Source organism: Hetaerina americana, unplaced genomic scaffold, assembly GCF_022747635.1.
Source record: "Hetaerina americana unplaced genomic scaffold, ioHetAmer1.1.p SCAF_2, whole genome shotgun sequence".
NCBI classification, from domain to species: Eukaryota; Metazoa; Arthropoda; class Insecta; order Odonata; family Calopterygidae; genus Hetaerina; species Hetaerina americana.
In genome coordinates, this window is record NW_027286763.1 from 69,680,710 (window position 1) to 69,703,422 (window position 22,713).

Sequence of the window (22,713 nt, forward strand, 5' to 3'; positions counted from 1 at the left end):
ATAAATTCATGATCACTGAAACCCCTCACCACCTCACAAAATTCCATTACACCCCTACGTACTGGTATAGTAGAAATCACTAATGTTAATTATCAAATTTCTCCAATATGGAAAGGTTCCACAAAGCTAAGCCTGAAACTATACGGTTCATTTCTAAGTCTCGCCAAAAGTTATAATTCCGTCCGAATACTATTTCTATCAACCTTAAGGCATATTGCCCAATCACAAAGACTTATTTCACCATATTTTTATCTTTATATTTTTGATTCCGTAATTTGTATCCATCTTCATTAGATTTTATTTCAATATGCGGCCTGGTAAAATTCATCATCTTTATTATATAAGTTACTTCAGCGAGTACTTTTCTATTTTTTTCACAATCGCAATAGTCTAAGTGGGTAACATTTTCTATTAAAAGTGTGTGAATTACCCATAAAATAACTTGTTGCTTTAAAGCGCTTCTGAGTTGTTCTGGCTGACCTTGAGCAAATCCTGATTACCCTTTGATAGTTATGTGAGTTTCTGGCATCATTCTTTCATTATTACGGGTAATAAATCCTCGCAATCATTGGTCTCTTTCTCCGCATATGCACTCTCTTGTTTTTCCACACTGAGCTCCTGTTGATCCTCCTGGTAGAGGTTCTACATAGCTCTATGACGGCGCCCACTCATGTTCAGCTTAGCATGGAATATTTCCTGGATAAGAGCCCAAAATTATTATAAAATCGGTAATTTCTGCTTTCTTCAGGCTAGCATATGATGTTAGATCCATCTCATGCTCCATTTTCTTAAAGAAAGTAGCTTTGGAACGTCCACTTGTTTTATTTTCTTCGTTTCCTTCAAATATATTTTTTCAGTATTAATTATGCCTTAAAACATGCCATAGTAGTTTTTCAGTACTTTATACAATTTTTCTTGACAGTAATCTATTATATTTCACTTTATCAACACTTCTTTATTTTTTTCTTTCAACCCGGAATTTTTCGTAATTTTCTTCAAATCCACAATCCAATCGCCTCCAGCTTGTTTCTTTCCGCGTTTTTTATTTCCATGCTTCACCTTTATATAGCGATACAGCTCAAGCAAACATTTTGATGGACCTTTTTCTAGTGTCTATTCTCATATGATTATAAACTAATAAGTTTTTGTTTGGAAGCGCTTGTTTCGCCAAGGCTATTCTTTCTTGATTTCAGTCACGCATGTACAGTATACTGTATGAGGGAACTTACCTGTCGGACGTTACAAAAATGCTTCTTTACAGGAATATTAATTATTATAAATGAATTTCAACACATTTTTGATACAGAAAAATTAAAAGTACTTTTAGGAACGTCCTCTAAGTTCGAATTGCGCAAATGTAAAATGATTAGTATAAACAAATATAAAATTATGGTTAATGATATCTGAAAATAATTATTAATTCCTTCCGCCCTTAATAACTTAAACGGTCGTTTTGGTAAGGCAATAGAATTACTAAAATATGAAAAGGGGTATCTTATAGGAATAAAAATAAACGCTACATATATTTAAAATGAAAGAAGTACATTTTTAATTCACAAAAAACACAGATTAATGGCATCCAACATCGAAACCTAGGCCGTATTTTAATGAAGTTCTGTTTGAATTACATGCTACCTAGTAGCAATATTAGCTACTTGTTTCCGTTCTCACCATCCTTCGAATTTCATTTCCATCAGAAATTCTGATTGATGACGGAATATTAATGATCATGTGTAATTTTAATGTATGCTTCATGTGTACGTAAATGTATGCTTCATACACAGCTAACCACTATTTTGCACTTGACTTGGAGTGGTAACTTATCAGCCTCTCATTGTTCAATTTTTGGGACTTGTGAGGTGCTCTCAATTAGAAGTAGAATGGTGAAAACAAGGTATTTTTATAGAAAATGACGATGGTTGATACTAGATTTGCTATGATTGAAAATTGCGCGGGTAAGAATTATAGAAATCTCTATTACTGGAGAAAGATGCTTGATCATCTAACCATGTAGATGTTTTCGCTCGTTTTTTCTCTCCATAAGTATAAATAAATTAGTATATTTATGGAAAAGTATGTGCATATATACAAATATATATGTATGTGTATGTATGTACACATATACATATATATAATATATATATATATATATATATATATATATATATATATATATATATATATATATATATATATATACTCATAATATTTTTGCAGCTGTGACCTGCTCCATTCCACTTCCCCACCTCTCTTGTGTTCGTCTTTTATATGTGCACCTATCACTTTTCCTTATATTTATTTCCATGTGACTAAGTATATGTTCGCCATATGGCGGGTTTTCGTGTTTGAATATATGTATATATGTATATATATATATATATATATATATATATATATATATATATATATATATATATATATATATATAACTTATGTGAAAGTCTCACGGATGTAAAAAATATAATGCACATGAAGTTAGCACTAGCGGACAAACACAGAAACACACAAAAAAAGAAACTCACTACTTTTCGAATTTTCGGTGATCCAAGCAACCTTTCTCAAGGAAGAGAATGTGATTACTGTGTTAATGGTTTATAGTAACCAGATGAAAGGTAGTCTGCGGAGCGTCAGATCGGTGAGGCGGCTGCAAAAACGTCTCATATCAGTGAATCGGCCATTAAAGTTATGGTGTCATGTTGATAACACTATTGATGAAGGCAGCGAAAAGCGACCTCAATTGAATACATATCCCATGCTACTGTGATAGATATTTAAAGTGTGAATCATGGCAATTACGGGATTCGACGGTGAGGTCTTGCCTCTCCCGGTAGCGGTAGAGGCAAGGCTTCCGCGGTCGTCTTCTCACGAAATCCTTTCAAAGATGAACCGACAGCAGTAGCGGAAAAGAAAAAAAGCGAAGCGGACTAAACCAGTAGGAATAAGAACTTATAATGTGAGTACTATGTTTGGGATAGGGGAATTATATAATATAAAGCAAGAGATGGAGTAAGGAAATATAGATATTTCAGCCTTGTGCGAGGTGAGATGGGATGATAGCGGGAATTAATGGAGCGCTAGTTATAAATTAATATTCATCAGAAGGGAAGACACCCTGCGAGGGTTGGCAGTAAAGTTGAACAAAAAAGCACGCAAAAAATGCAAAGACTCATTCATGGAGTTATTATTCCAGAGCTTCCGGTTTAAAAGTAGCATTTTTGTTGCTAATAGGCAATTTTTCTTTTGATTTAGTTACATTTTAAGTTAATGTTATCACTTTCTCATTTAAAACTAATTGTTTTTCGATATTCTCAGCAGAGATTTCGGCCCTTTTTATCTTCTTCGTCGTCCTAGACTCATATAATCAGCCCTCGCATTTATCAATTTATGCGTTTCGATTCCAGGGCCACTCCATCACCCGAAGCGGCTAAAATAGATCGATTTGTCGCAAAATTAGCGACAGCGTCTCTCGACATTGGCCACTTTCCCTCGAGGTCGTGGCAGCGATGACTTCACCTCTTCCTCTTGCGATCCACCTCACTCTCATTCGTTGCCCCTATGATTCGGTCACTGGAGGCTGGTGAATTCCTCCCTTTGCTGTTGCCCGTCCAAATTTCCTCATCCGCGATGATGCGTTGGCTGCTTTTTAGCACATCGTTTCGTTTGTTGTTGGGTCTAGCTCCATCTGGTGCGGCTTCACATAGTGGTTCCCAAAGATTAAATGTTCGAAACTTCAGTGTTTATTTTGCATTTACTAATATTCTGTGGTGATTAGTGAAACATTTTCTTGACAAACTCTGCCAACGAAAATCCCTTATTATGTTTTTTGCCTTTTTAGTACAAAAGGTTATATAATTCTGTGATTGCCCACTGTTAAAAAAATACAGACTTTTAATGTGTTTGAGGAGTGCATAACTTCACATTGCCATTCAGTCAAAAACTTGCACTTAGCGGTTTAAATTAGGTTTCACTTTAACGAAAATTTGACCAATTCTTTTGAAATAATCTCGTTTTAAGCTTCACTACCCGACGAAAATAAATTATAAACTGGAAGAATCTTCTTAGGTCAATGTCGTTTGAAGGTATTTCTCACCAAAATGTTTGAATTTCATTTTAGTCATCATAAAACTCCGCCAGAGCCTTTTAGCAGCCCTTGCAGACGCTATCTACTTACGCAAACTCTTCTTTTCCCTTCTTACTCACGTTTAATTTTATTGTGTGCATAATTTGTCATAAAAAATCCTTTATGCGTCCACTAGACAGGGTATATCCCAGAAAATTCGCTGAATCCCCAAAGTATTTCGCTTTGACGTGTGTACTAGAAGAAAATATGGATCCAGAGGGACCGCTTGAGAAATCCTGGGAGATTTCTTGAACGCCTGCCTCCTGTGACCAAAGAGGAATCCCGGATTAAAAAGATCACTGCTTCAACGATTGCGGCCAAAATTTCGTAATTTAAAATGAATGACGGAAATTAAAACGTCAAGATATAAATTCAGCCAAAAGACACACCTCCTCCTGGGAATTACAGTGCAATAAAACGTGTGTGCACTCGCAGTCAGACGCACTATACTCTCGCTGAGGGGAAGGAGTGCCTCGACCCACAGGTCATAACTCTTGACTCTCATGCTTGTACTTGTATTGTTGTGGGTGCTCATGACTGCCAGTGACTGAAGTCAACGAGAATTGCTCTGCATCTTAGCGGAACGGAGTGAAAAACTTCTTTATAGGCATAGTTCTCTCGATATCTCCTGAGGATCCAGAGCTAGACTATTTTTTCTGCTCCACGAATGAGTAAATATTTTTATTTTAGATAATAAGGAATACTTCGTTAGTTTCGGAAATAATATCTACCATTTTCGCCATTCTTGAAAACATTTACCACCGTGAACATAAAATTGCTGCCCTCTTATAGCTACCCCGTAGGAAACGTTTGGTTGAAATATCCTTTTTCAGAATATCGCTATATTGAAAAGATAATTCCAGGAAATTATAATCCATAAAATACTCCCATTTATTGCCAATATCAATTAAAATATAAACATGTTGTGTTAATAACTAGGCTACTATTCACTTCACAAACAAGCACCTTATTCCCTTGGATAAGTTCCCAATATATTTTTACTATTTCATAATTGAAACAATCAATAAAAATGCGCTTGTATTGTCAATCTAAAAATAATATTATTTTATTCATGCGTTGCCTATATTTTCAGTCCATTTTTAACAAGTATATAAGGTAATTTTTTTCTACTATATAATTCTGATTAACTTACCGCCTCGTCATTATATGCGTTTGATTAGATGCAATCACCATAAAAAATATTGCAGGATGCAGATTGCTGAATGCAATCACCATAAAAAAATATTGATTCACTTGTATTTTATGCCGAATTATTCAAAATACAGAGTAAAAATGGGACCATTGAATGGCCTAAGAATAAGATATTTCAATAGAATTTACGAATACTCAAGAGAATCGTCGATAACGGGAGCTCAAAGGGGAAAATTAATATCATTACGAGTTCGCAGAATAAAAAAGACATTAAATATTAACCCATGTTTTAGTAATAGCTGGTATGGAGATAACGTGTACACGTTCCGACAATTCGCCATCCTATTGTAAAAAAGGTTTAGTAATAGTTTTCTCGACTAAAATTGACTCACTGCTCTACTACTCATATATATATAACTTTAATCACATGTATAAACGCTTTAAGTTTCATATTCGACCTCCATAACATGGATAGTAGTGATTTGCACATAGCTAACAGGAAAATCGCCTCTAACTGTTCATGACAATTATAGATTAAAAGACGGAAAATACAGGTATACCTGTATGCAAATGCTATTAATATGAAATGGATATGTCTGTGCTATGAAACGTGGGTATGGCATTGTGCAACTTTAGGAAGGTTGAGGACACAATAAAAACTTCGGCATACTCGGGAGAAAGCTTAATGGAAGCAACAAATAATGCCCATATTGCAGGAATGCATTTCTTGGGAGAATTCAAGTTCACATACTCACCAACAGATATTCCATGTTATTTGCATTCAGTTCACGCTCTATGCTTGACGTTTCACTGGTCCACTGATTTCATGTATTGCAAATAGGTACTTAGAGATGAGGGTTGAGGGTACGAGAAAACGAACGAGAAAATCTTTCAAGCGAGCATTTTGATCACATTGAATTACGTTTAGGGTAGTACTAAGGCACTATTACTACGACCATTTGTGATAACTATGATCGCAGTGTACGATGGTTTTTCTCCTAAATGAGAACTTGAGACCGGTTACAGTAGCGCTACTAAGCATGAAAAGGGATTTACATCTTACACCATGGCTTGGTTAGATAGGTCCCTTTTTTCTGTTATACAGCGCATATAGTTGATGTTGGCATTTAATGTTTAGGGAGATACTGGTCATTGGCGGATTCACATTCGCTCCAAAATAAAGTCGTTTGATACTTATCGTGCTGTTTTTAATTGGACCGCTAAGAAATGTATTTGCGTCTTTACTGTCGGAATACAACGAACTATTCTGTTGTCAATTCCGGCCCACGCTTTTTTGATTTTTAAATACATGTCAATTCGCATTTCCTTTACGTTTACCCTCGCTTGATCTAAAGAAAACTATACCAACACTTATCGCGTCTTTAATTCACAGATTGAATGATTTAGAATTGTTAGATAAATATAAAGATCATGAATTGAATTGTATCTTTGAGAAAGCCCATCTTGAACGATCATAATTGGAAATAATTAAGGAGGTTCGATCGTGATCACGAGTCGGTGTTCACATTAGTTTATCTACTGTTTTCGAGTGATGAACTTAAACACCCATTTATTCGTATTTCGTAAACAAATACGATGTTAAAATACAGATTTTAAGCGTTTTGATTATCTTAATCATTTTCTAAACGTTCTCTGAAACTTACTTTGTCCTAGATCTGAGGCACCGATGATTTCTGCTGTTTTTCCCACCATTTAGTTAATATCCTTTAAGCAAAGATGAGTAGGTTCTGTTATTTTTACGCTACGCCCTGGTATGATTGTGAACATGACATCAGTTTTTCGTGAGAACTGCATGTATATCTAAGTATGCACCGTTAATACATAATTCATCTGGCGGTAGTTCACTGCCACAAAAGTCGGTATAAATTCAAGAATATCCCATGTAATTTCTATGAAAACAAGCATAGTAAGTCCTTATTTTGCTATCGCCATATGATAGAGTGCACTGAGAATTACAAATAGAGGAAATTGCATCAAAATGACATTCTTGACATCTCGATTCCTCAAATTAGAGCATGAGATTTTTTCAGAAGAATAAGCGGTTTATCAAATCCTGATCTTGAATACGTAAATAAAAATGAAAACAGCTAATTCCAAATACATTCAATTGCGATTGTTTGGGTTCATTTTTAATATGGACAAAATAATGTAGGCATGTTCGTCTTTGCTCCGGGTAAATTAAAGAAATATTTCTTGAATGTTTCGTGATTAAATGCAATAAATTACGAGCAATAGCACAATTTGTTACGCTGCGGCTTGCTTCGTACCTATAGAATCGCAAATGTGAGCATAATTACTAAATCACCGACGGATTCTTTCGAATGATACCCCTTCTTAGATGAGCAGGGGGATATTTCTTCACTTTGGTCTGAAAAAAAACTTACCAGAAATAGTGGAACTCCGTAACCCTTTTATCGCGACGCCATGATCGATGGAAGCGATTCTTGTGATTTGGGAAGACCACGGGATATATGCAGGAATTACGGGAACGAGGGACTATGATGGCGGTCGAGGAGGTGGGCCGGGAGACACACGAGTTGGGGTTGCCAGGGAGAGAGAGGCGGTAGAGCCGGACTCCAAGGGAATTCCGGATGAGTTTCGGGCCGTGTGAGCGGCATGAACGATGAGGGAGGCTCCGCGTCTTGGCTCGGCGCATACCGGAGGAGCGAGTGGAACATCGAGGGGTGGGAAGGAGAGACCCAGGCGAGGTGCCGGCCAAGGGAATGTTGGCTAGGATGGGAAAACCTGGAGGAATATTGATTCGCCCTCCTCCCAATTACACTCCTCCGCGAGCGTAGAGGAGGAAGAGGTATCTACGGTTCCGAGACGGGAGGTACGGAGATTGCCTGGCCTGGGACTCAGGGTGCAAGCGTCCGTCCATGCGACGGAATTTACATTTGATCTAGGGGGAGTGTGGGGACAAGCGAGAGGGAGTGATCGAGGAGTTATTTATAGTTTTCATCTCCGTCACATGTCCAAATCGAAAATACCCTGCTTCGTCCCCAAATATTCCGGAATTCCTTCGTCTCCCATTTTCTGAGGTAAGAACGCCGTCGCGATCGTTGCCCCATCGGCCGTGAAAAGCGAAAGCGAGGACTGGGACGAAGTGGATCGCTTACGGCTACCCCTTCCCTCCTTCACGCCCTCTCCACCTTCGATACACGCTTTGAATACCTTCGTCTTTCTTCTCTGCCGACAAAGGTCCGTTGAATTCAAAATGAGATTTTTTTTACTCTCTAGCCGAGGTCGAATAAGAGGTGCATTGCAAATTAGGCCGTCCTAGTTTAAAGCACGCACTTCAGCTCATTTAAGTTATCCATTCCAACAAACGAATTTCGTAGTCCTGATATAATGCCATCGGTTTTTTAAAATCTGTTCTTAAAAATGATAAATATGAATTTTCATTCCTTTTCAGTACTTTTTTGCTGCCTATACTTTCCATTTCGAACAGAAGGTATAAACTATATGAAGAACGCAGTTAGCTTTAAATTATGAATTTATTTAGAAAAGGAAAATATCCTGCACATTTTCGGCGGGATTTTAGCCTGCAAACTTTTTCCAAGGTTTAATGCATTTTATGGAACATGGTAAGAGCACTATGACCGTTAATTTTTGCCTATTGTTTTCTTTCATAACAAATGCAAGGATTAAGCATTAAATGCGACAATGGAGATTGCTACATACTTTAAATTCTACTTTTCATTTTCAGAATGACTTATCTCATTCGTACATAAAGGAAAGGGCTAAATAAAAATATATTTGATAATTCGCATAGTTAAAAGTGATATAGCATCATCATTAGCAGCAGCTGTGACAATTGCTAGCATTTTAACTAAAACAGTTATACTACTACTGAGGACACATTCGTGGAATAGACTGCTTATAAACCTTTTCATCAATTTCTCTACTTTATTCTTTTTTCATCCAAAATTGTCATTTTTCTCTCCCTTTGCCAGTTATGCGGCATTCTTCTCACCGTCATATACTTTAAAATCCCGCGACCTCTAATTCTTAACTTTAACTAATATTTATATTTTCTCTGTGTTCCTTGATAAAATGTCCCTTTCTTAATCTTAAAAAATGCTTCTAATGCCTACCTCTCTGTCCACGTCCCCTCATATTTCTTCTTACCCAGATTCTAACAGCATAGTATGCATTATATATAGAAAATATTTTAATGTTCAAACAAAGAAGGGAAAATGTTCATCCCGCCGATTCGAGGGAGTGGAAATATTCGAAATTTTAAATGTGTTATTAACATTTTTCAATTTTCTTTAATATACCCTGTTGCATAATAATTTATTTTCAATTCCTTTTTTTATTATAATCTCAAGCCAAAAAGTGGGTTATAAGTGGCTCAGCTCAATCTGGTTAATTAAACGGTAGTCCACCCGTCAAAGTCTCTTCAGGTTTATTGAAAATCACTAAACTTCATGGTTACAAAGATTCCGGTTTCTTTAGAGTTCTCATCTCAAAGCTAGCAAATTTTTCAGTAGTATTTCTAATCTCTCACTGAGTGCTACATTGGGAGTACTTGAAGTCGAGGACTCTGCACGTTGAATGGAACGTCAAATGGTGTCTTGCGTGAAAAGCAGGCAAATGTCACCGCAGGTTTCTCTCTACTCTTCATCATCTCCCTAAAACTCCGCATGAATATAACCCTTAAAATAATCCCCAATGAAGCAATTGGCACAGCTTTTGGTCGCGTACCTTACTGAATACAGGATACATCTCATTGGAGTAAAATGGCCTTATCTCTGGGCGCGCGGATGCTCCGTATACCCTCGGAGCCAATTAGGAAACACTACCATCTTTGAGTTTCTATCAATTTTTCACATTACACTCATTTATAAATTAGAACTAGAAGGGGTACAGAAAGAATAACATAGTAGTCTGCAGTTTATGTTTGGTTTTGTATGAACACATAGGATAACTAATCCTACATCTGTGAGCTTCGTCTAACAAAACACAACCTGGCAACCATAAGAAAGAATAGTTCAATCATTTTGAACTGAGGAAAGTATGCCAGCCCTAACTTAAGTATATCTGACCCTGACCCAAAAAGAATGTGTTGACCGCTGTCGTTGCTTATTTGCTCGAAACATTGGGAAGTGCAAATTTTTTAAGATTTCGGAGATGCCAGCATTTTGTTTCAAGATTGAAAGAATAAAATTATCATCCGTTTCCCGTTCTAAGCACCGATGCTAGTGTGCTTATTGTATGAGTGCTAACTTTCCGGTTACGTGAAGACACGATGGTACGGTCAACGGTTAATCGATCAGGGCTAACTGCACTGCATCTTGGCCCCTCTCCCTTAGCTTTGCAGTTTGGCATGAGAATCTGTCGCCGGCTACGCCGATGATAGAGATGAAACGCATGCCGCTCATTAGACTTCCTTGAGGTGTGCGTATACTATGTGCGCGTATGTGTGTGGCGGGGAGATGGACCCGTTGGAGTGTCGTGGGTGCGAGCGCATTACTGAGGTGTTGGCCTGCCGAGGAATCCCGTCCGCAGTTTCACCCCGTACGTGCCCCAAATACTTAGTGGATTGTTTCACGTCCTCGCATTCATTATCGCCCTACGGGGCGGGGAACACGTGGCCTCTGATGACACCAAGTGTTTTCCGTCGCGTGAATTTCTGATTCAGAATTTGAAAATAACCTGTTGGATAGCTTGATGTATTTATTATGTTATCCAAACCTGATTCGCCCGCCTCACGAGAGACATTTCCAGGAAATCCTTTTGCAGTGTCCCCTACGAGGTTTTACAGTGCACCAACCGTCTTCGTATTATTTGTAATGCGTAATGTATTCTTTTCCTGTATGGAAGTATAAATACAGTGTTTGCGCACTTGTGAATTTCATCTGGAAATCAGCTCTGGTCAATGTACGCTCTTCTAAGAATAGGAGGAGTTGGTTTAGAGTAATATGTTTACATGAATCGTGTAGCCGAAGCGTAGGCATGTAAACACAAAGTGGTCTTCGATTATTTTTTTCCGGTAAGAATATTTTTTTCTTGTCTCTGAAAAGTTTTTGCCTTCTTTATAATTGTGCAATTCTAATATAAATTAATTTTGTAATTGTAGTGGCAGACCAACATGAATGGATGAGTTGATCATTCCCTCAAACATAATTTTCCATGCAAACTGGAGCGAAGTGTTGACTCCCAACAGATAGAGTTCTTACGTAAATCGTACAAATGATTATGTAAACCCGTAGTTTTATCGATTTAGCCAGCGATTTGTAAAAGTGTGTATGATGTTTTCAGGAATTTCGAATAAATACCGGTCCAGGAATACGACTTTAATTGAATATTTTACAAAAGAAAGAACTGCCCTCGGAAAAAAATAGAATCGAAAGAAAGTGGGCGATTGTAAAAGTAGCGTCATGAGTTCTGGTTTCAGGAAGCTTATTTCACAAATGTGTGCCATTTAATCATTTGTCACCCATCAGGCATAATTATGAAATATATTTAAGCTTATAACGAAGTCTTGATGTTTTAAAATACTTCTGTTTCATCTTCCAAATGATTCTACTTGGATAAGATATTGCTGTAAATATTCCTTTTACGTGTATTATATCACGTGACAGCCTACTTTAGCTTCGAGGACCGATAACAGACATCATGACAACCGAGAGAAACCATAACCAGACTTCACATTGCATTCTGTATGGACGCAGAATTTTATAGACTTCTATTTAAAAATTTGATGCAATAAGGTATCATTGTGATATCCATCTACGTCAGCCAGTAGCTATTACATTTTTACAGTGAGAAGAAGGCGGCAGTAAGGAAAGTGTTAACGGATTTGAAAGAATAAGGAAAAATCCATGACAACTATATCTCTCTCTCTTTAAGACTTCAACAGAGAACGCTTTACTTTAATTGCCTACACCATTATTTTGCTAACCGAAAAAAGAACAGTGACTACGTTATCATTTACTGCCTTAACGATATAATAATGCATTTTGTTATTACTGTCATTTTTTTTATCTGAGTCAATTTATAAGTTTAGACCTTGATTAAATCATGAATATTTTGCAATGTATAATTAAATTAATGCTTTTGGTTGCTTTAAAGACTCGTTTCGTTGGAGGTACTTAGGAAAATTTTAGATAGCTGCTGAAGGCAATACCGAATAGTGTAGGCTGCTTCGCAAAAGAAATTCCCAATTCGTGTGCGTCATCCTTGACTGAAGGTTACTCCAACAATCAGCGGTTTATTTAGAAGCATTATCGGCCTTTCCTGCTGTGTATTATGCATATTAACAGGCTAACGTTCCCTTCTTCGTACTTATGGCTTCATTAGGAACTTCTACCGAAGGACTGGTGTAAATCATATCTTCATATATTTCCTAAATGTACGTGTATGTTTTATCAGAGTTACTACTTATATTTAAGTCTTGTGTAAAGTGCTTATCGCGTCTAGTTTTCATTAAGACTCTATTTAGTTATGGCAAAATATAATTACTAATGAAGGCTTAGCTATGAATATTATGTGCTTATATGCAAATTATACCTATTTGAGTTATGGAATAAACATGGCCAACACCACTTTGATTTTAACCGCCTGAAATAAAGCTTGGCATCTCTGAATCTTGGAGGTATTGGTAGGCATAGTGTTCAGCTACTGACAGAAGGGTTCCGGGTGTAAATTCGCGTGCTACCACTGGGCACTTCCAGCTAAACCCAATCTTTTAGATTTTGGTACTATAACCTCTTGAAAACCATGGGTGACACTAGGAAAGGAGCCGATTCCTCTACCCTGGTATCGCACACCATATGCGCACCAGAAACGTTTCCTGCAAAAAGTTATCCCTGGACCCGCTCTCGAAGACATGGCTCTCTTCCAGAAAATGAATCAGCATCCTTACGTCGGTGCCCATGTATAATCGGAGAAAGTTCGAGGTGCATTCGCTGTAGGAGACTACAAAGGGTGTCATCCATGAATTGTTTTCTAACCCACATCAAGCCTAGAGGACGAGGGCAGTCATAGTATTGAATTGAGGATATGAGCTCAAAATGAAAGTGAAATCACATTAAGAGGGTTAATTTTTTCCCTGCTGCTTAAGTGTACCGAGGAGGAGGGTGGCAAACCATTATTATTGTACGATCTCGTATCTTATTGTAGATGATATTAATTTTACTTAGCAAGATCAGCAATCCCTCACCTACCGCAGTTTTTCCAACCGCGCCTTAGGTTACACTTAATTGAAGATTATTTTACTAATCGCGGGAAGGCTTTCGGTGCACACGATACTCCGCAAACCTGCACTAAGGTGAGTGGCTGGGGGTAAGGGGAAACCAACCATGGACATGCTGCGGAATAATTCTCTTAATGGGAGGTATGTTTCAAATGGTTGGTGTTTGCATCTTCTCGTATGTTTCCCGTATATTTATCGAGGGAAAAAATTCCTGAATATGTATTTACGGCATCCTTTCCCTAATATTGTCATCAGTTGATGAACTAACATTGTGGTGTGGGGTTGGATTTTTATCTAGATGTCACATATGAAATCGAAACATTGATAATTTAAAGTCAATACGCTCATATAATACGATGCGGATAATGAGAAGTTGCATTTCTTCAACAGTCATGTATCCGTAAGATTTTCAGCCGCGCGTTTCACTAATTCTAACTTCTTGAAGGCGGAACTGCATATGCATGAAAGTGGTTTCCTCATTTTTACTCGGAAATCATCGTCGTGCACCGTCGAGTTCATTGGTAATTCTTTCGCATTATCTTACCGATCCCATTGTGTTTGTTTGGACATTTTGTCGCCGCATGAAGGAAAATAAAATTAGTATATCATATTTCTAGTATTTTCATTATTTTCCAATGGGTCTCAATAGCTCACACAACCTTGGCCTTCTCAACTGTTGTACTTTCAGGGACTCTGAAATGCCGCATGGCCTCGCTTACTGCAATAAGGGCTGCTGTCAGAGTTTACTGTTTAAAAATGGGGAGTGGGAGTAGGCGAAGGCTTGATGAGGATCGACAATGATCAAACGCTGTAGGATATAATTTATGGGCGACCTCGAATGCCCTCTTCAAAATTACACCGGGGCCAACATTGCACCATCGGCCCCCGCCGACGACATGAAAACGAGAGCGGAGATCCGTTTCCTCCTCTTATTTTTAATGAAGCCACCCGCGGAACGTCAAAAAGGCCTCAACTCCCCTGCCCGCCCGCCCTCGCTCCCTTGTAATAAGGCACGTGGAGCCGCTCGGCCATCAAGAGCCGCGAATTGGGCGACACTCCACTCCTCACCCACCATTTCTACTCATGAATAATTAATTCCCCTCCTCCCGCCTCCCGGGGTCTCCATCCTCCCGCGCGTGCGTGTGTTGGTGTGTGAGGCAGGCATTATAGGCGCGCGCACGCTTCGGAGCCATCTGCATGCGGCGCGAGGAATTCCAACTTCACAGCAGGGCCACCCTCTGGGCCTCTTTGCATGCCAAGGATCTCGTCCCGTTCTTTCCCTCCCACTCCCGCAACACGTCCCTACACCCCCCTTCTTTTCCCTTTCCTACCGCTTCGTCCGCCCCTATCATTCTAAGTCAAATTGAAACGGGAGGGCGTTAAATGTCAAAACTCCATAGGGAAGTCGCTCTCCGTCCAAGGAATCGGCTCTGTGGCTCGGGGCGGCGGCCATCGGGGGACTTCGCGTCCCGTGCCGCCGCGAAAGAGGCGGTGCGGGACGCGGTAATCATCTGTCTGCCGCCTTGGCTGGCCGTTCCTTTCGGTTCGTGCGTGATTTGCGCAAAATACGCGGGTTACCTCCTCCGCTCCGGGGGGTGACATCTCGTCCCTCCCCATCCCACCACTCCAAGTCTCCAAGGATCGGTCATGGAAATGTGGGCGAGATGAGAGATCTGTAAATTGTTTTTTAGAAATCGCGATTCGCATCGCCGCGAGTGTTATTTTCCTGATTGAATCCCGTTTTAGGGGTGTCGGAGGGCGATCTAGGGAGGCGTGTGGGGGCGCGAAGAGGATAAACATTCCGTGCTCAGGGTCGCACTGCTCCTCGGGCAAAGAGAGATGAGGGTGAGTGGGCGATTTTCCTCGGTTGAGATGGTAATAAAATTGCAAAGAGCCGCATATTTTAAGCCCGGGATGGCATTATCCAAAATATGGCGGGCGGAATCCTTTCAGGAAATCTTTTTACTGATTTTCCTGCGTTCAGACGGATTTAATTTACCTCCCAAATCGATCTCAAATGCCTCAAATCGATTTTTCCTAATCGTATATTCTCTTCTTCTTCGAAGATGCAAAATTGTTTTCGCGTGATGCTATTTTCGTTTCTAGTCTTTCAAACCTGTCTCTTGATGGTATACCATATGAAAGAGAAGGCGTCACCAGCATAGGTTTTTTGTATTTTATTGACTCAAGTCGAACGAGGTTTCGAGAATGGATAACTGAAAATACTTAAGAAATGTGTAGTTGCATAGTTCTGTGCTGAACATAAATTATAGATTTCCAGTTTAAGTAATGCTTCATGATTCGACCACAATTATCAAATTTGACAAAAATACATCGTATTTAGAGGGTTTTAATAATCCCTTTGCCTGCCAATGATGCAAGAAAGGAAAATAACTGGCGGACATGATACAGGTATACGAGGTCTGTTCAAAAGGTTCCCGATCTTTTTCTTAGCGCGCCTCCAGTTAGTTATTTTTTAATCCGATGGAAGGCGTTTTGTCCGCGGAAATTTCCCAAATGACCTCCTTCATCCGCTTTGTTGATAACCTCTTTTGTTGATTGTGTATGGCCGTTTATATGAAGGGATGTTCGGGGAGTGCGGTGAAAAATCGTATCCGCGGAAATGCTCTCTTTGAAGGAGCAGCCTTGCTGTGTGAAATTCTACGTGCAACTCAGCAAATCCTTCACGGAAACTTTTGAGTTGATTACCAAGTCTTATGGTGAGGATGATATGAAACGATGCGCGTGTTATGAGTGATTTTCCCGATTTAAAAAGGAGCGGAAATCAGTGGATGACTGATTGCCGCTCCTTTTTGACTGATCGCTACGTGCGTTCAGGAAGTCCATCAACGTCCGTCCACTGATGGCCCTCACATCGAGTGAGTGAACAATCTCGTACATGCAAATCGACGTTTGAATTTCAGGAAACTTGCAAAAGAGTGCGGCATCTCGATTGGTCCGTGCTATGAAATCCAGACTGAAAAATTGAGGATGCATCGAGTCGCCGCCAAATTCGTCCCTCGCCGGATGACAGCAGATCAGAAACAGCATCGAGTTCAAGTCTTTCAGAAACTATTTGATCGAGCTGGAGAGGATGAAACCTTCTTTTCCAGGATCATAACGGGTGATGAGTCATCAATTTACGGATATGACATCGAAAAAAAGTGTAATCTTCTCAAAGGATTGGTGTAACACCCCCCCGCCCCAAAAAAGCTCGACAAGTCCGCTCGAATGCCAAGGTGATGTAGACTGTTTACGATTCAAAGGGGGTTGTGCATCAAGAGTACTTATCTAAAGGCCAGACAGTCAGCACGGAGTAATACCTGAGTGTTATGAAACGCCTAAGAGAGAGATTCAAGCGAAAACGACCCAAACTTTGGAGGAGGAGCGAATGGTTTTTTTACCCCGACAACGCGCCGGATCATACGTCTCTCAATCAATTAATAGTTCGTTGAAGTATGAAAAAGAATTTGTTTTATTTATTTCTGCCCTTCTCCAAGGTGCCTCTCTGGATTAATTGTTTTCCTTTGAGGATAATTTACTTTTACTGTAATAAAAGTATTTTTCTCTGCGACGTTGGCAAACGTTTTTAAGGTAAATATTTGTAGTGCAGGGTCGCGGTAGTCCAGGGGGTAGAGCGTTGGACTGCTGACCGGAGGGTCCCGGGTTCGATTTCCGGGCGAGGCACTCTGGGCACCTGCAGCTCCACCCAAGCTAAAGTGATTATTCGGGGACCAGGTCTTCCTGGGAAACCATAACCGGCACAGGGAAAGGAACTGGCCCCCCTACCCTGATGTGTGAATTTCACACGCCGTATAGGGCTTAGTACTGGGTGAATTCTACCTTCAACTACTAAACCGACCTTCGGGTTGATTACTGTGTTTATGGTTTTTTATTTGTAGTGCGTCCTGTTGTGGCAGTAAAGTGAATATATACATAATTTGAATAACGGTATGGTTGCTCGCTTAGGTAGCTAATTCTTTCAGAAGGGAGACTAGCTTTTTGAGTATGGTGAAGAATCTTTGATTTTGCTTGTGGCATGCTGGAGATGAGTGAAAACTGCCCAATAGCCTCAATCGTTGACAGGGATAGCTGCTCTTGATAGGAGTACTGCACACGTTATTTAACCTACATGCCCTATCTTTCATTACTCTTAAAAGCCAATTAAAAAACTCCGAACAAGCGAAGCCATGATGAGTTGGGTAGATCGCATGATATTGAATGAGAAACTGACGTGGCGGGGACTGGATGATTAGTCCTTTGAATTTGAGAGTTGCGTACGGAAAATAAAAAGAGTTGGCGGATGATACGATTGATAGAAACATTGCCATCTTGCATGCAAGAGAAATAAGGCACCACAAGTGTGATGCTGTTGAAATGATGACGATAATTTGGGATTTTAATCAGGACTGGTTGAAAGCGTACACGATAATTAGAGTGTTGCCTTTATTCTGCTGGACTGGAATGCGTGTGAAAAATAAGAGATAGTAACCCCTAATACTCTGGGTTCGTGTGAGAGCTGGAATGCGAAGATTTGTGGTTGTTTATTGTTATACGACATGTTTTGGCGAGTCCGAAGCTTTAAGTTTGAGTTTTCGGGAAAATCTATAGAACGTGTGAATGATTGTGACCTTGGTGAAACCAAAATAGAATTAGAAAATGAGAGTGGTTGGTTTGGTGATCGAAGAGGTGCCTTTGAAAAAGTAGTAAGATAATTCGAATTGATTCCATTTTTTCCATTATAATGAATTATAATGGAAAAAGGTTGTTCAATGGGTATATTTTAAAAGTATTAATTGTCTCGAATACGTGGATTTAGCATTTTTCATAGTATATATAGCAATATTTGTATGATCATCTTGAGAGATTGGATTTGAACCGAAACACCAGACATAAATGAGAGACAAGTGAACGAGTTTGGAACAGGGGCATAGCGAGAAAGCAGTGCGTAAATATGATGGAAGAGAACCTCAAGACTTATGGCGCTCAGTAAAACAAGTTCAAGAAACAGAAATAAGTTTATGAAACAAAGCATGCTTAGACGGAATGAGTATTCAAGGACAAGTAGTTTGGAAATATTTAGTGAAAGGGAAATCGTAAATTAATTTTAAATTAGTTTTTTTATTTTCCCTCAAAGAACAGGAATCGCGTGAAAGTTGTGTCGTCATATACTAATCGACATTTATAGAAACTTCCCAAAGAGTGCTTATTTATGAAATTATTTTTTTAAGAAAGGGTCATATCACAAACTAATTAATTAGCTTGCCAAGTACAATTTTCACATTTTTTTAATTTTCTTATATTTACGATATTTTCAAAACTCATAACAACTCATAACAACATAACTGGCAATAATAACATTGAAAATGCCCTAATTCTGGTGATCCTAATACCACCCTCCACACCAATATGTGAAATACTAGTAAGGCCGTGGGAATTTCTGAATGAAAGGGAAAAAGGTCAACGTGCACGTGTCTGTGTTATATTAATTAATGCGACGCATAGAGAAAACACAATTAACTTTCTTCAAATTTCACGCTCCAGAACCCAACGAAATTATGGGTGCCACCAAACATAGAACCTGGGTCGTTATTCATTAGCGTTGGCATGAGGAAAAACAATCTGCTATATAACCAAGCCGTTTCATGACACCCTTGGCGCAAGGGAAAGCTTGTTCATGAAGGTTCGCGTCTGGTGGCACTCATTCTGGAAAAATAAGTTAAAAATTAGTATTTTAAAGATCATAATGTTATTTTGAAGAAAGTTATTAAAATCAACCAGGCGTTTTCCTATTTATTCGATAACATTTATGAAGGCACTCATGTCAATGAATATCTATAAGAACTCTAACTTATAAAGTGCTAGTTTTATAAATATTGCAATATAGTATGATACAAATTATCTGCTCTGATAAAAATTGCATATTTAACAACAAATACTTATTCGATTATTTTTAAGTGTCCTATACACTGTTTGAAAATTTCCTTACTTCTGAGTAAAATTCATTTTCCTCAGTTTCATGATAATATCTCTGTTTAATTCCGATGTGTCTCTGCTTTAAGGAAAACTCCTACTACGCAAATATACATGAACTCACTCAATCATCAAACTGTATATCTTACCCAGGCAGGCTTGGTGGGCAATTATTTTATCTTCATGATTAACTGTCCGCAATTAAGTATGGTTCCAATCATTAAATCTCCATGCTTCTTCCCTGAAATTATGGCAAGGGTAAATCAGTGCAAATTAATCAATTTTCTAATATTTTACTTGATTGAGAGGGTATTAGGTTATATTTTGCTTTGAGAAAATCATCTGGAAATTTTCGAAATTTAAAATTGTGTCAATTGCTAATAATGTGTGAAAAAAGTGGATAAAAATATATTTAAATTGAATATTCATTGATTTTTCGGATAATTTCTTTACATTGAAGCGTATACACGTATTTTTGTTTAGCTAATAACTTGTCATTCTTGATATGCCTACCAGGATACAAAGATACCTGTGTTTGCAATTTCGCCCCGAGGTTTCTAGGTGTGTTCAGTGAGTGTTCGTTTCCCAGGCCTTATTTTCTATCTAATCATTAGCCAATTTTATCGCAGCCAAATTTACATAAATACATTGGACTCTTTCTTGTTACAGCATAAGTTGTTACTATTTTCTGTGGCACCACTCGTTGTCAGCATGTACGAATAGCGAGTGAATACTTCCACGGATTTGTCGATTCCATAGTGTATTACTTTACCGTGAGGTCTTTCAAAGTAACATTTCACCATTCCAAATATGTCAGATTTTGTGGCTTGATTGATTGTTGCGGTTCTTTTACTACGCATCAGCGAATACATTATTTTCACTCTCACCAGACCACTTCAAAGGTTATCAATTTTATGCTTTTGCAATTCGGTGAAACATTTCAATATTTTACGTAACCTCTCATCCTTTGAGACAACATTTAGTTTGATAAGCACAGCTGTGTGTACATTCTTTGAAAATTTCTCACATATACTTTGTTGTGTTAACCAATATGTCAACTCGATAATTTTTGTCTAGGGCAAAGGATAGGTGAGAGGTGTTACTCCTAAGATACAATTAATGAAGGCATGATTTTTACCAAGGGATCACATAGAGAGAACAATAATAGAATAAGATTATTCATTATTTGGCTGATTTCATAGAAACGGATTGAGCAATTGTCTAACTTTTAAATCCATTCCCTTCTTCTAAAAACCCTCTTCTTCGCCGCCATAAAAAGGACATCCCGTGTGACACTAATTATCCTATGCATTCATTAATTGCACTGGTGAGTCCAGAATGGATTTCATTTGTAAATAACCGCATAGAATCATACATCAGTTATACTTGAAGTTCACGCTGAAGTGCGAATATTGAATTGTATATCGACATTCGCAGTCATCATTAAGAGCAGCGGATGTTATTTTAACGCCTGAATCTCAATAAAGCAGCTCTTTGTCTTGAACATCACCTATAACCTTAGTCTCTCGACCCGCTCGCTTGGGGTGAACATAAATTGGGAAATTCCAATGTTTACGTTTCCCATTTTCCCTGTAATCACATAAAATAACTTTATTTCAGCACTATATTACCAAAGGCAAACTGACATAAGCAAAACAATACGATATGGGAAAATGGCTTCGATATCAAGCGATATCCTTTTTATTCCACTAAATCTGACTCACATTTGAAATGTCAAACGCAGATCATGCGCGAGATATTTGGCGTGAAGTCAGCTATTTAACCGGAATATTGTGTACAGACGACCACAATTGAGCTCAAGAGCACCGTCTTAATTGAAGACATGATAAACATTGTTATCATGCCTCCTCCAATGAATCTTTGTCCAGCACTCTCAATGTCAGGCACTGAGACCATTGTAAGAGAAGCATGCTGTCAAAAAACCTTTCTCACTGCTCTCTTTGCTGAGGAATGAGACCGTTTTTAAACGGCGGATGTTTTTCCTTCTCGAGCTGGGCGCGGTTCCCGCATCGTGTGTGATCCTAGCGCGGGTGGCGTTATGTAGGAAGTGGTTTTGGCTCGTTGTCAAAGCTCTGGGGCAAGGGGCATCTGGGCCGGGAAGGCCCACGTTCCTCGGGAGAAAGAAATGCTAACGACTGCCTGCGAGGAGTGGATGTTACGCATTCCGGACCGGTCCACTCCCTCGAAAAACAAGATAGGATGAGTTCCGAGCGTCTGGGCATCGTTTTCCTCATTCACCATCTTGACCTAAAGAATTTGACTCTCATTTCTCTTTGTTCCCGCCATCATTCCGAGCGTTATAACCCAGTTTCATTCATCGGACTTTCTGCAAACGTAGTTACGGAGTCTTCGCGCCGTTTACGAACGGATGGACGATTGATGAATATCATTTAATGTCATTTTTTTCAAGTAAGGAGAGGCCGGACTCGATACGTTTAATTTCTCTAAGGTAGGAGAGGCATTGAATTGATTTCTAAATATTTTACATTTCCATGCATTTCACAGTTTAAACGCTTATATTTTTATATAGATAGGATATTAGCATATGATCAAATTTTATGAATCTTTATGAAACCTAATATCATTTACGGCAAGAATTATATTATTTACTTTCACTTAAAAATTTTAATGATTGTAATACCGAAGTATACGACGACTAATATTTCACTCGCGCAACTGATATAAGTCTAGTAAAATTCATTATAAGGATTATAAGAATCTAGTTATTAATACCCTAGCCATGCATAAAGTAGTTCTCAATATTACCACCTAGCAGCACTAACATCTTATACTGTGGTGACACCAACGGTCAAGAGAATAAACTAAATCATGAATGGGATGCGAAAACGTTGAAAATAAACAAAAGCAGTCTGAAAATGGTATCAAAGATGAACGGCAATAAATGAATACATGCTACCTAAAAATAGTTTCTGGAGTGAAACCAAGTTTTCCGTTCAACATGCAGTGTTGTCTGTAGTACGATATGGGTAAGAAGGGTCATGGAAAATCAGCTGCGAAAGCTAAAACGTACGTTAAGGCGGAAACACCACCTCAACCTACAACCAAGAGGGCTCTAACTACAAGGAAACAGAATGAGTTGAATCAGCTGGTTGAAACATTACATAAAGGTACATTATACAACTATAATAAACCGAAGTTATCGAATATTTGTGCCATATATGTAAAATAAATATGTGTTCGTTCAAAAATTATTGGTAACAAT

At 38.7% G+C, this 22,713-nt stretch overlaps 1 protein-coding gene across 2 annotated transcripts in view; it reads left to right on the forward strand.

The window, feature by feature from the left end:
• Positions 1–22,374: 22,374 nt before the first annotated feature.
• Positions 22,375–22,713, forward strand: part of Setd3 (SET domain containing 3) — a 95,035-nt gene continuing 94,696 nt past the window's right edge. For both annotated transcript variants that reach the window (XM_071585344.1, XM_071585345.1), the window contains exon 1: positions 22,375–22,618. In XM_071585344.1, the coding sequence (XP_071441445.1) occupies positions 22,474–22,618 (145 nt within the window). In that variant the 5' untranslated portion in view covers positions 22,375–22,473. The remainder of the gene's footprint in view (positions 22,619–22,713) is intronic.